This window comes from Cydia splendana, chromosome 25 (genome assembly GCF_910591565.1).
Source record: "Cydia splendana chromosome 25, ilCydSple1.2, whole genome shotgun sequence".
NCBI lineage: Eukaryota > Metazoa > Arthropoda > Insecta > Lepidoptera > Tortricidae > Cydia > Cydia splendana.
Window position 1 is genome coordinate 10743381 of NC_085984.1, and position 14061 is coordinate 10757441.

A 14061-nucleotide genomic window follows, 5' to 3' on the forward strand; every position below is an offset into this window, starting at 1 on the left:
AACCGCGAAAATCGAAGCTCGCAAATTGCGGGCATCTTTCTTTGTCACTCTAATTACGCCTTTATTGGAGTAAAAGAGAAAGATCCCCGCAATTATTTGCGTATTTCGGTTATCGCGATAGGCTCTCAGCTGGCCTCAGACTGGCTGTATTTTTTAAAACACCTCAAATATATTACTCTCTACTGTCAAAACGTGTGGAGGTGGTATAGATACCCTGTATTAAAAAATAATGATTAAATCAATTGCTTTGAATGTAATTTTATTAACAAAAGAGATTTAATCTTATGTCCGACCAAACTTGAAACAGCTTAATTCATACTCTGCTTCTTTCTGATATAAAAAGTCTAAATTTAATATTAAAATTAAATAATATACGATCTTTTGGTACTGAGGTTAACATAGGGTTGTCACAAAAGTATACACTCTTTTATCATCTCCCTATTGGATTAGTTTTATTGTTATCGACCTTTCAACTTATAATTTCATTGGAAAAACAACTTTATAACTTTTTAATAGAGATGAAATTCCTAATTTCCATGTCAGTTGAATCAGTACTTGTTAAAGGGATCATACTTCAACAAATTGATTTGGCAAAAGGAGTATTATTTCGTAATGTTAAGTCACATTTTTCTATACCACTCTACAATTGTTATGGACTTGCAGTTTTTAGAAGCTGTTAGAAATACTTGATGGTTGAAATTGTTAGAGATCGGCTTTTATACACAAAAAATCGTACTAAAATCAACCTTATTCACTAGTTTAGAAGGCTTAAAATGTAACGTCAAAATTTATAAATAATTTTCAGTTCAGATAATTTCAAATGTGTACGAGAGAGATTTTGATATGTTTTTTGTCATGGGATTAGAATTTGATTTACATACTTGCTGATTTTACGGACAATTGATTTTTGGCGGATAATGGACCACATTGGTCTCTATTTAATCTGGTTTGTTATTATTATTACTAAATAACTAAGCCAGGGCCAACCTTAATAATAAAAGTCTGCGGTTGTACTCGTATGTTTTGTTTTGCACAATTTGCTACAAAATCTACCTACGCTACACAGTTTGACATATTCTTTCGTATTTTTCAGGGCTTATCTGCGTTAGGGTAAAATGTCCCAGTAGTTGACACTACACACTACCTTAATCATTCATTATACCCTTTATAGGGCAACGGTCTCAAAAAAGACAACCCTGTAACACCGTGTTTTTGTATTTTTTTCTTGTACAGCATTTTTTGGACTATAGAATGAGGTTTGAATTTAGGATTTTTATCAGTTGGTTAATCTTAAAAGTTGTAGACATGTTAAATTGGGTGTTAATTATATTTAAGTAGATTTTGAATCATATAAACATTGGGCGAATTTTAAAGCAAAAATGTAGGATTGTAATACAAATGGCATAACACGTGAACGGTAAGTCGAAACACTTCACCATACCTCAATCGAGAAACCAAACTACCTTTAGGGTTCCTTAGCCACAATGGCAAAAACGGAACCCTATAGTCTGTTTCTAACTCTGCACAGATGAAGTACCAAAGTATTACAGTGCCGCTATGAACGTCATATTTTCATAGGAATTTGACGTTTAAGGTGGCACTGCCGTATTCTGTCACTGCGAAATCTGAGGGACGTTCGACGTGTTGCCTCCCTGTCACACTTACGTACGAATTTACAAGTGCGACAGAGAGGCAATGCGTCGAAAGTGGTTCGCGGGAGGCCCTCTCTCTGTGCAAAGTTACATTGTTCCGTACCGACTTTAAACTAAGGACGCTAAGCAAGAAGAATTTCGAACAAATGTTCCGCCATTTCCTATCTCTATCGCACGCGCGTAATTAGATTGCTGTCCCGCTCATGATGCCGGCGGTCAATGCCATTGTGCGGCGGGTCAATGTACTAAATTATTCGTGCTTAGCGTGCTTACTTTAGTATCGTCATTATTTCATAGTTTTGCCCTGTATTTTGGTATTAACGTGCAGTTTTTTTGCAGTCACAGAAAAAGCAGGCTACCAGTCACCGTATGGAGGAATGGACAATGGAATGGTGAGTTTATTTTATTATGTATTTGTACTTATATGAGTATTTAATTTAAAATATTTATAGATCATCATCCAGATATAGTAAATCATCAATAAAAAAATGTTAATAAAATTAACGTTTCCTTTTACCACTAATATATTGGCTACTTGCATGTGTGTGGATTCCACCCTGGAAGCCTTAGGATAAATTAGTTATTTTACCGTTAACATTTATGTAGGATTGCGAATGTATATTTTTTCCGTTACGTTTCCGTACTTTTTAGTTCCCTCAGTACTTTGCACATAGCCAAAATTAATTAAAGGTAGAAAATATAAACTTCGTACAAAATATTGGAAGCTAGATAAATTTGAATTATGAATTTGTCTTTGACTACATCTAGGGTTGCCATATGGAAGAATTAAATGTCCTGATAAAAATCCTGACGTCACCGTAAAAATCCGGACATTTCTTGTAATAGAGATTTGGCGTAGGCGTGTGTAAACTCTGTAATAAATATATCACGTAAGTAAACATTTTTTTTATAAGTTCATTCCTAAAAATCCGGACACTTGCCAAGTCCGGCCGCAATCCGGACAAAGGGTCAAAAATCCTGACATGTCCGGACAAATCTGGACGTATGGCAACCCTAACTACATCATCCAACCAATGAATCTTTGCTACAAATGTTATAAAATCGCCTGGTTTTTATAGCGTCCAAGTGTCTCATACAAATGGCAGTCTGATTGCAGTCCATCTGTATCGGCCCTAAAACAAGTTCGTTTCTAGCGTCTTTCATTAAAAATATCGCTATAATATCTCAGTTAAGATGAAAAAAAACAACGGGTTGCACTCCGGGAGTGCCGACAGAAGTGAAAACTCAATGACTAGTCCAAAATGTCTGCAGCACTATGCATAATTGACCCATCCTCCTTTCTATTGAAAAACTTTAGTTCCGAAATTGCTGGTCAGTGAGTTATTTAAAATTCGAAATTCAAATTTGTAGCGTTAATTGTTTAAAATTCGAATAGACATTGTAAAGTTACCTTGCAGACCTCGTATCTAAATATATTTGGTCATGATATTTTGAGTTTTATTCACCAGTACTAGAGTTCACTTTTACTAGCGATTTCATGAAGATTTAGCTTTATTGAATTATATTTGAGTGATATAAAGTTAGAATGTAACTGTCAGATCCTCGTATTTCAACCCGTACAAGATTAGAACCTTTTTCATGTAATGTCATTGAGTTTTTCTTTATTGATTTAAATGCCACCTAAACGTTACGGTCACGTGATCGCCTTACGCTGCCTCGAGTTTATCATTTTTTCCCTACCTCAAAAAGTGCCCACTCCAGCGCCGCTAAAGAAGTTTTCACTTCAAAAACCCTTATAAAGGATAGAACCTACCTATTTCTTACAATTTCCCAACGAGGGAAAAACATAGTTCCATAAAGAAATGGGATAAAAAGGAAACATGAAAAAGGGCGCCGGCTCAGCGTTTACAAGGGATAAATCACGATATACCGCTGTTTCGGTAAAAACTGCTGTTTTTGCATATTGAGGGTTGAATTATTAAGTTTCTAGCGAACCGCTCCGGCTTTGCACAGATAGTTCAACCAATTTGCAAATTATACACCTAAACCTTCCTCAAGAATCACTCTATTGATAGGTGAAATCCGCATGAAAATCCGTTCAATTGTTTTGGAGTTTATTGCGAACATACAGACAGACAGACGCGGCGGGGGACTTTGTTTTATAAAGTGTAGGTAGTGAATATTACTGGATGTGTTAGTGTTATTACTGTTTGTGTTATTCTGTGTTTATATAGTAACTAAATTGTATTTTAAGAGTCACATGAACTCGCCGTCATAAGCCAAAAAGTTTTTATACAATTGAAGTTACACTAATATTAAAACGGCATGCTTAAATTGTATGAAACATGTACTGAAGAACTAAATGTCTGTCTGGTACTATTTAGTTGTTTTTGTAATAATGTTTTACTAAAAATTGTAATGCACAGAAATTAGAGCAAGTAGAAATTTTGTATGTAAATCTTCTATTGGTTCTAATTTATTTGTTTTACAATTTCTAGCAACGAAAATAGTTTGTATTTGAGATCGACCATTCGTGTCTAAATTTTTCGCGACAAAATTGATTTTGACTATATTTGTATAATTTTAATGGCATAATTGAATACTATCCAAACTCAAGGTTTGTCAGCGAGCCATGGAATACTAGTATTCTGAGCGTGAAATTAACCGATCGCATTAAAAATACAATACTACGTTCCAAAACTGGAATAACTAATTTATTAATTCCATCACCAGTAACATCGTCTCTTCTTATCACTTGTATGCTGATGATTTACAAATTTATTCTCAGGGTGTGCTTGACGATCTTCCATCCGTTATTAATACTACAAATATTGATTTAGAAAACATTTTAGACTGGAGTCATCGCTATGGTCTCATTGTCAATCCATCTAAAACGCAAGCAATAATTATAGGTAGTTCAAAATTAATCTCCCGAATAGATTTTTCTAATTTACCTACGATTTTATTTAACGGCACACAGATTCCTTATTCGTTTCAAGTTAAAAATTTAGGCATAATTATGGACCGTACTCTATCTTGGATTCCCCAGATCAATGAGGTTAGTAGGAAAATGTTTGCTGCTGTAGGATCCCTACGGCGGCTTCGTAACTTTCTACCGCTCGCTACCAAAATTGCGCTTGCTCATGCTCTGCTTCTCCCCATTTTAGATTATGCGGATATCAGCCATCCCGATCTTTCTGTAGAGCAACTAAATAAACTCGAACGTCTTCAAAATCTATGCATCCGGTTCATTTATGGCTTGCGAAAATATGACCACGTCTCGTATTACCGTTCGCAGCTCAAGTGGCTCCCCATACGTTTGCGACGCAATTCTCACATTCTTGCTCACCTGTACGGTATTCTCTTCAACCCCTCTACCCCTATCTACCTGAAGGAGCGTTTCAAATACCTCTCTTCTTTAAGATGCTCCCAGAACTATCTGCTTGCCCAAATTTCTTCTTCTTCTAAATTCTATAACGGTTCTTTTACCTTCCAAGCGATTCGGTTGTGGAATGCTCTGCCGTCTGAGCTAAGACATGCTAAATCGCTTCCCATTTTTAAGGCTCAACTCAAAATTCACTATCTGTCACTTCCTCAAACTCGCTAATAATTAGATTCTGTCTGTCTGTCTGATTCTGTGTTGTGTGATATATGTATGTATATATGTATTTATTTATTTATATATTTATTTATTTATATATCTCTTTAATGTATGTATTCATATTGTTATATATTTAGTTGTGCTGGTTTTTTTTTTTTTTTTTTTTTCCTGATCTTGCACTTCATTTATTTTTGCTACCCTTATACTTATTTCTTCCCTTCGATAATTTCTACTACCTGAAGGTTGTCTGGAAGAGATCGCTCTTTAGCGATAAGACCGCCTGTTGTTGCTTAGTTTTTTATTTATGTTAATTTGCTGTATTTAATCATGTTTTCATTGTGCACAATAAAGAATATTATTATTATTAACTGATGTAGCTAAAACTGCCGCCAAGCTCAAATGGGATTGGGCAGGACATGTCAGCCGTATGCCAGAAGACCTGTGGGCCAAAACAGCCACCCGTTGGGTCCCACAAATTGTAAGGCGTCACGGTAGACCTCGTCGGAGATGGCGGGGCGGGAGCGGGACGAGCTTGACGCTTTTGACAGAGACTGGTGGGAGACTTCTGAGGATAGGGATACGTGGAAGAATAAGAGGGAGGCCTTTGCCCAACAGTGGAACAATATGGGCTCATAATAAATAATAATGTATCTGTAGGTTTACCACAGGACATGTTTTTGCCACGGTCCTAGACTGACGTGAGGGCTGTGTTTAGTGCAATTAAAGTGGGTACCTGTACTCGCCGGATAGACAGGTGTCGCTACGGGTTTGATCGCTTACAGGATGGTTTGAAATGCTGTCAGAGCTGACATGTCTGATTATGTCGGAAACAGGTGCTTAAGTACTTCACATCTCAATTGTGTTATAGTGTATATTTAGATGTAAATTACGAATATTTTGATATTTAGAGTTACCGTAAAAAGTGACCGTTAACTGTCTCTAACTATACCAAATTTCAAGTGAAACGGTTAAGCAGTTTAAGCGTGAAGAACTAAAAGACAAATATACACGGTTTCGCATTTATAATATTAACTAGCGACCCGCTCCGGCTTTGCACGGGTTAACAAATTATACACAAACCTTCCTCAAGGATCACTCTATCGACAGGTGAAACCCGCATGAAAATCCGTTCAGTAGTTTTTAAGTTAATGGCGAACATAAAAACACAAAAACAGACAGACGCGGCGGGGGACTTTGTTTTATAAGGTGTAGTAATATCATCATCATCATCATCATCATCTCAGCCATAAGACGTCCACTGCTGAACATAGGCCTCCCCCTTGGACCTCCATTCGTACCGGTTGGAAGCGACCCGCATCCAGCGTCCTCCGGTGGCCTGAACAAGGTCGTCTGTCTATAGTAATATGGATCATCTAAAATCTAAATTTATGACGAGAATCTAATTCCATAAACTATAATTTCATCACTCTACAGCTGCGGTCGGCAACCTGCGGCCCGCGGGCCGCATGCGGCTCGCGAAACTGTCACTTGCGGCCCGAGAGGCGCCTTGGCTATGTTGTATGTAATAGTGACAAACGACAATGTCTCATAAAGTCATAAATATTAACAAAGTACGGCCCGCGTCACCTCCGTTAACTACTATGTGGCCCTTGGCTGCTAAAAGGTTGCCGACCGCTGCTCTACAGTATTCACAAAAGCATTAAACTCCCAATACTCATCCTCTTCGGTGACACAAAACTAAGTCCCAATAAAAGACGCAACGTTAGCGTCATTAAATATGTATATTTCGTAAGAGATCGTAAATCTGGGCGTGACTGTACAAAGAGTCTGGCGGCCATAAAACGGAAGACGGAGGATAATGTGTGCGACTGTACTTGTATCTATATTATGTAGCTTGTAATAGGGTTGCCATACTTCAGGATTTACCCTGACTTGTCAGGTTTTTTTCTTCCTCGTCAGGGTTGTAGCTACAGCATAATTTATAGATACCCCTATGATGGATGGCGTGGCACCAATAATGTGACGTATTATACCATAAAACCTGTAAAATAAATATTTATTATAAATTTTTAAACACTGGCAACATTTTATCTTAAACAAGAGCCACAGAGCTGCTTAAGTTTGCGTTTCATCAATTTTTGTTTGTTTTAAAATAAATGGTGCCATACTGCCTATGACTCGAGAAAAAACATAGTTTAAATTTTTTTATTATGTTGAAACCAATTACAATTACAGTATCTTTCATTAAACACGTCAAAAACATAAAGGATGATGAATAAGACATTCAACTATTAACGCGCAAAGCGGTAGAAATTTTACATGTGTCAATGAAATATTAAAAATATGTAGGTACTCCAATTTTTATCTTAATTGTCTCATTATTGGTGCCTTTACTATTATCAAAGACATATCTAACTTCGTATAAGACGAATAAAGTCTAAGGAAAAAACGTGCCTCGGAATTGAAGCAAAAGTCATTCTCGAATAGATGGCGCACACACCTTTAGCCTATCCTCGGCTAGATGGCGTGACGACACCGTTTCATATTTAACAATTTTAACACATAGATATTAGTTGAATGAACATGGATCAAAATGATATAAAAATAATAAAATCATTTATCCATATATATACATTTTTTGATAACTTTATACGTTTTCATTTTGAGTTTTAGTCGTGTGTCGATAGATGGCAGTAAATTTACTGTGACTACAAAATTTACAATGACAGGACCCCTCTATACTATCTATTCTTTTTGCTATTATGGTGGCTTTTGTAGCTACAGCAAATAAAAAAACTTCGATATGCGGATGATCGTCCAAGAAATGACAGGATTTTTAGGGTGATGTCCGGACTTAGGGTATTCCATTTTTCCATATATGGCAATTGACAACCCTACATAAAACGGAAGACGGAGGATAACGTGTGCGACTGTACTTTGTATATGTAGCGTGTGGGTTCATAAAGATAAACTGTGTCTGGAGGATTTAGGGTTGCCAGATCGAAAGGCGCTATTATCGGGAAACAATAGATTTTTTTCGGGATTTTAGGACATATAAGTCGGGAAAAAAAAACATTCAAATTAAAGTAATTGTATTAAAAACAACGATATTTTACATTATTGGCACTACGTCAGCTCGCTCGCTCGACGACAGTTCGGAGCTTGAAATTATTGTTTTAAAACGTGAAGCTGTTTTTCGGGACAGTTTACACTTTGTCGGGAATCGGGAACACATGCTAAAAATCGGGAAAATCCCGCCAAATCCCGACCATCTGGCAACCCTAGGAGGATTAGAGACTCAAAACAATTTATTCTAAGTCTAGAGTGGAAGGTATAGTCGCGGACGGTCTAGAACGCAAAATGGCTAGTGTAATATTTTGCCTATCTACCGTTTAACTGATAGCCTCAAAGTCATATATATACCTAAGGGTCAATTTGTAACTGTCAAATATGTGATGTTAGAACAATTTCACTGTAGCTATCACGGTTCATGAGATACAGCCTGGAGACAGACAGACAGACGGGCAGCGGAATCTTAGTAATAGGGTCCCGTTTTTACCCTTTGAGTACGGAACCCTAAATAAATAGAGTCCATTCGAGTCCCGAAACTCGAGGTTTTACCAGCACAACGAGTATCTAAAAGCGTGCAGTTCTGTCTCCTTTATTAATGATCTATTTAATAGATGCTTTTAAAAATAACTACATCATTACTTTACAATTAAAGCGATGTGTAGGAATGTTTATCAGCTTTTATTTATCATTTATTATCAGTCTTTACTCTTGTTCTTTCAGTACAATAACCCTCATCAAACAGAACTAGTTTGCATTTTTAAAATATATCTACAAGTTTTTACTTTGTACTCGTAGCATCCACTTAAGTGCGCTAAAATCCGGTCTTTATCTTTAAAAAAATCTAGTCAAAGTGAACCGTTTTTATTGAACTATAGTGTATTATCGTGAGGGATTACTAAACATCTGCCGCATTGTCACGGACAGGTTTGGGTGGTTCGGTATATCGGGCGGACATACGGACGGGTTCTGCGTAATTAAGCTGTTAGTACTGACTTTTGATCGGAAATTACAAGCGATTCGTTTTAACAAGAAAACACTTTAATAGGAATCGAAATAAGGCATTTTTTTCTTTTATTTGAGAGAAGAAAAATGCCTTTTGTTTATTGATTGTTATTTGTACAGTCGCCATCAGATATATCGGCGCGACCAAGGTGCTCATAAATATCTGAACACGCCCATATTGTCAAGGCGTGAGAGTGCCAAGTGCCAAGCCAATAAGTGCCAAGTCGGGCGCAAAATTTGTTTGGTCTGTCTCTGTGATGATGTTTTTTGGTAAAAATCTCCTAAGTCTGGTTGGCTATTATTGACTACCTTCCTATAGGAAGATAATTTCCGTCTTAAAAGAGGACTACAAGAAGCCATAAGCCGGGGACATGTCCCGAACTGCGGACATAAAACTAAAGGTCGACGACCGTTTTTACTGTCGCATTCACTTAAGTGATCTGGATAGGCAGGCCAAATTCTACAGTAGGTCTGCTTGGACAGTCAGCAGCAGAAGTTGCTAAGCGGGCGAGGTGTTCAAAATTACCTTGACTGCCAGCTGTATTCGAATTTCGAACAATGAGATACCTCAAATATTAGATATTTAAACGATATGTATCGGATATGTCAGTGTCAAACAAGTGTCGAAAGTGAAGTTTGTGTTTGAAGAAACGTCACTTATGACACTTGTTTGACACTGACATATCCGATCCATATCGATTCAATATTTGACGTATCTCATTGTTCGAATGCGGCTGACTCTCTTATTCTCGTCAAGATCATTTAACACCTGGCCCGCTTAGCAACTTCTGCTACTGAGTGGACAAGGACTTATTTTTTTAGGCATTTAAATAAACATATTCTTGGGATTTGGCTTTAAAAATCGTAGTGCAATAAACCAGAGATTTTTCTAATGCATTTGACACTGTTAATTACCTTTTCTTCATCAACTAGAAGAAAGACATAAGGACATACGGTGCCACATGGGAGTATCTTGGGACCTCATGGATAATTTTATATCATCTTGTAAATATTTACTTTAGATACTTAATTAAATTTAGATTCTCTTAAGTGATCCAGATGTGACGCTGGCTGGCTAAATTATAAACGCTGGCTGGCTAAATTCTAAACGGTGGCTAAATTCTACAGTATGCTAGCTTGGACAAAAATTTACATTAAGTACCTACTGTAAAAAATGGGATACAATATTCAACAACTAGGACAAATTTGGGACCACGTCGGTCAATAATTTTGAATTTATTTTGACTTAATTTGTAAAGACTAGATGCCAGTTTAGGTTTGGATAACTAATACAGGGTGGAAAGGCACGACGATCCTTCCCGGAAGTATTAGGTCGTTTAAGTGATACAGAGACTATTGGTAATGGTAAGAATCGTTAATTGAGTAAAAAATAAAAATTGCAAAAATACTACTTTTTAACTGTGGTGATAACCCTATAGCATGTGCACATGACGGCTAGATTAAGGATCTCCGTCGGGAAAGCTCGGGACTTTACACTTTTTTCCGATCGTTGACAGTATCGCAATGATGTATGAATGACGCATAAATGTCAAATAAATCAAATGCATGCAAAAATATTACAAACAATTTTATTACTTTCTTAGATAATTACTTTTTTCCAATATTTAATACTATCTTCTTTTCACATACGGTGTTCAAATGTACCTCCGTGTATTACAACGCCGCCGCAGCCCGTACCCGAGTATGTCGATGCACATGCGATATAGTGTATGCTCTTCGTCATTTATCCTCCGCAGAAAGCACCAATTAGCCTTTGTCTCATTTCGTCCGCAGTTTCACATTCCGTTTGGTTTGGTACACCATATCTTTTACACAGCCCCACAAATTTAAATAGCCACGAGCATCTAACATTTTTATTTGAAGAATATGACATTCGATAAGTATAGTTCAATGAAAATTTAATTTCAAACATCAGACGTCTTGTCTATTTCCTACCACGCAAGAAGGTTTGTTAGTTTGGTATTGAAGAAGTATTTATTCTTGATTTATTCTTAGTATTTCATTTTTGCAAGTTCATTTGGTGCAACTAACACAACCTACATGTAATTTTTTATTATTTTAAATAGTTTCCAATTATTCGAAAATAATTTTGTGAAACGTGTTAAGAAACTAAAACCTTTTTATCAGTCAAGGAAACCAGAGATATTTATAAGACGATTGCGTACTTTTGAGTGGTTGTCAATGTCACCATTTGAACTGTCGTTGTAAACAATGTTGTGGTTAGAATTATTAATATTAAGGAATAACATAACTATTTCATTCAAGTATTGAACAAGTGGAACCACTAAGAAAGCGAAAATCCTGCAATGATTCTTACCGTGCTGTAAGCAGACCTAAAAATGGTTAGATGGCAACAAATTAGCATAATTTCCTGTCGAATACTGATTGTTTACAAGTAAGTTCATTGACCCTGTCACCTGTTAGGGTTAGAACAAAGTAGTTTTTTGCGTGGATGTTTAAAAGGTCATAATTTAGAAACGGTTGCCCATATTAACATAGTTTCTATGGAGAAAATATAGAGCTTAGGCTAAACTATCTCCCATTTCCGGAAAGGATCGTCGTGCCTTTCCACCCTGTATAAGTATCATGAAATTGGGCACTTAGGTTTAATACGAAGTGAGCCTTCTGTACTATTGTAGGGTTACATTGTGCTTCCTTTTTACGACCCTTAAGGTACTGGCGATAAGGGAAGGGCGTTTTTTAAACACCCTTTTACTTTATATTGGTGGATAGTGCAAGGTTTCATGGCTTAGGTCCTTTGAAACTGATAGGTATAACCTTTGTCTTCGGGAATTTTTTTTTATTTTTATAAAACAACTAACTAAAGATGTAACACTTGACGAAGGTCGGCTAATATTGTTGTATTTACTATAAGTCGATATTGATAGACATTGGTTTGATATAGGGATATAGCTGACAATTAAAACTATTAAGTTTTTCGTGTAGACTGTATTGTCTACCTAGAAGTCCTAGAACATTAGCTAAATGAAAATCGTTGATAGAAAACGCCACTCGAAAGTGAAATAATGTATGGAGATGATCACGTGATTTTTCGTTGCATCTGTCATCCCGAAACATTTTTTTCTTGTCGATCGGCGTTTATCGATGCACGACTATCATCTTGACTAGGCCCCCTGTACAGTACAAATACATCATCTTATTATAAATGCACAATCACAAATTCACAATGGTAATACCATTGGCAATTTCTGTCACACTGTATATTAAAATTATCATACTGACTATTCTTACTAACCACACCTTTTATACATACTTTTAACCTCTTCGACGCCATGTCAAACAAAAGCTGTCACTCGGACGCCACGTCACCGAAGTGTCAAAACTCAAATTGAACTTTATGCATTTGCACGTAGGTCTATGTTGCTCTGTGGTCAGTGACAGATTAATCCGTCTTTGGCAATGGACCTGCTGTTGGGATATATCCATCGTTGGCGTCGGAAAGGTTAAATCTTCATTCAGTTCCAACCAACAACAAATTTTTCCCCATGTCACTTACCACTGTTCTTGTCACTAACCTCACGTTTGCACGTAGTACGGCGTGGCGGCGACCTGCGCCGCGCCCAACGGCCACCACCAGGACCGACGGCATCTCCAACACCACCAACACGCAGACGTGCCTCCGCAATGGGTGAGGAGCATCCTAGGAGTTGTCGATGTTGAACGCTTTCATAGTTATCACCGTTAAGTTGCTGGTCCTCTCACTCATTCCTTGTCCTGCACCCTACCGTAGAATAGACTGCTTGTCCAATGGAAGGTGCACAACTATCGGCCACCACTAAGACTGATGGCATCTCCAACACCACCAACATGCAGACGTGCCTCCGCAGGAGCATCCTAGGAGTTGAACGTTTTATTGTTTCTCACCGTTAAGTCGCTGTTCCATCACAAATTCCTTGCTTTACTGCACCCTTGTACACAGTAAATTATACTATCCTTATCAAATAGAAGGTATCCAACGTTAACCACCAAGAGCGGTGACACCTGCAGCATGCAGATGTAGTTGTTGAATACTTTCATTGTTATCCTTGTACATCGTAGGCCTCTTCCTCATTTCTTGTCTTGAACCCTCTACCATAAAGTAGACTTTCCATGTCCAACGACAGTTGCCCTACGACTAGTAGACTACCACAATGGGTGAGGTGAGGACTCTTTGCATCTAGAGTTGATGTTGAACGCTTTCATTCTTTACCACCATTAACTAGTTGTTGTGACATCATCCATCCACAGAACATCGTCATCATTAATTAATTCTGTGATCCGCTTTACTTTCCAATAATTTTATTCTATTTATTTAGTTGTAGTCGCATTCACAGAATTCCTTTAACCTCTGATGAACACCTCTCTCCCGCTTAAATACCTTTCTTCTTCTATTTCCGAATTGAGCTATACGAGTAGATGTAGACAATATCCAAAATCCTCATTCACCAAATCACCATTCATTACAGATAGCGTGGACATCGCTGTTCCTTTCCTATCATTCGTTATCTCACCATGTTTCTTAGCACTTTTTGTTGATTTTCAGCACCTGTTTTTAGCACTTGCTTTGATTTTTTTAGGATAACAACAATTGAATCAGAAATTGTTGATTTTTGGCACACGCTTTGTTTTTTTGACAGGTTGGTTTTATTTGTGACTAAGTAATTGAATGTCGTCGTAGTGTGTGGCTTTTAAAGTACCTATATTTTCAAATTTTCAATCATTTTTGATTTAGTATGTGTTGTTTAAGTATTTACTATTTAGTGATGTTCGAGTACACGTAAGTAGGTACCT

At 37.2% G+C, this 14061-nt stretch overlaps 1 protein-coding gene across 2 annotated transcripts in view; it reads left to right on the forward strand.

Annotated features, from left to right (window-relative positions):
* LOC134802928 (protein daughterless) overlaps positions 1-14061 on the forward strand; it is a 182602-nt gene that overhangs the window by 39640 nt on the left and 128901 nt on the right. The window contains exons 2-3 of one of the 2 annotated variants that reach the window (XM_063775653.1): positions 1992-2044; positions 12824-12919. In XM_063775653.1, coding sequence (XP_063631723.1) covers positions 1992-2044; positions 12824-12919 — 149 coding nt within the window. The remainder of the gene's footprint in view (positions 1-1991; positions 2045-12823; positions 12920-14061) is intronic. The other variant, XM_063775655.1, reaches the window with a different exon arrangement.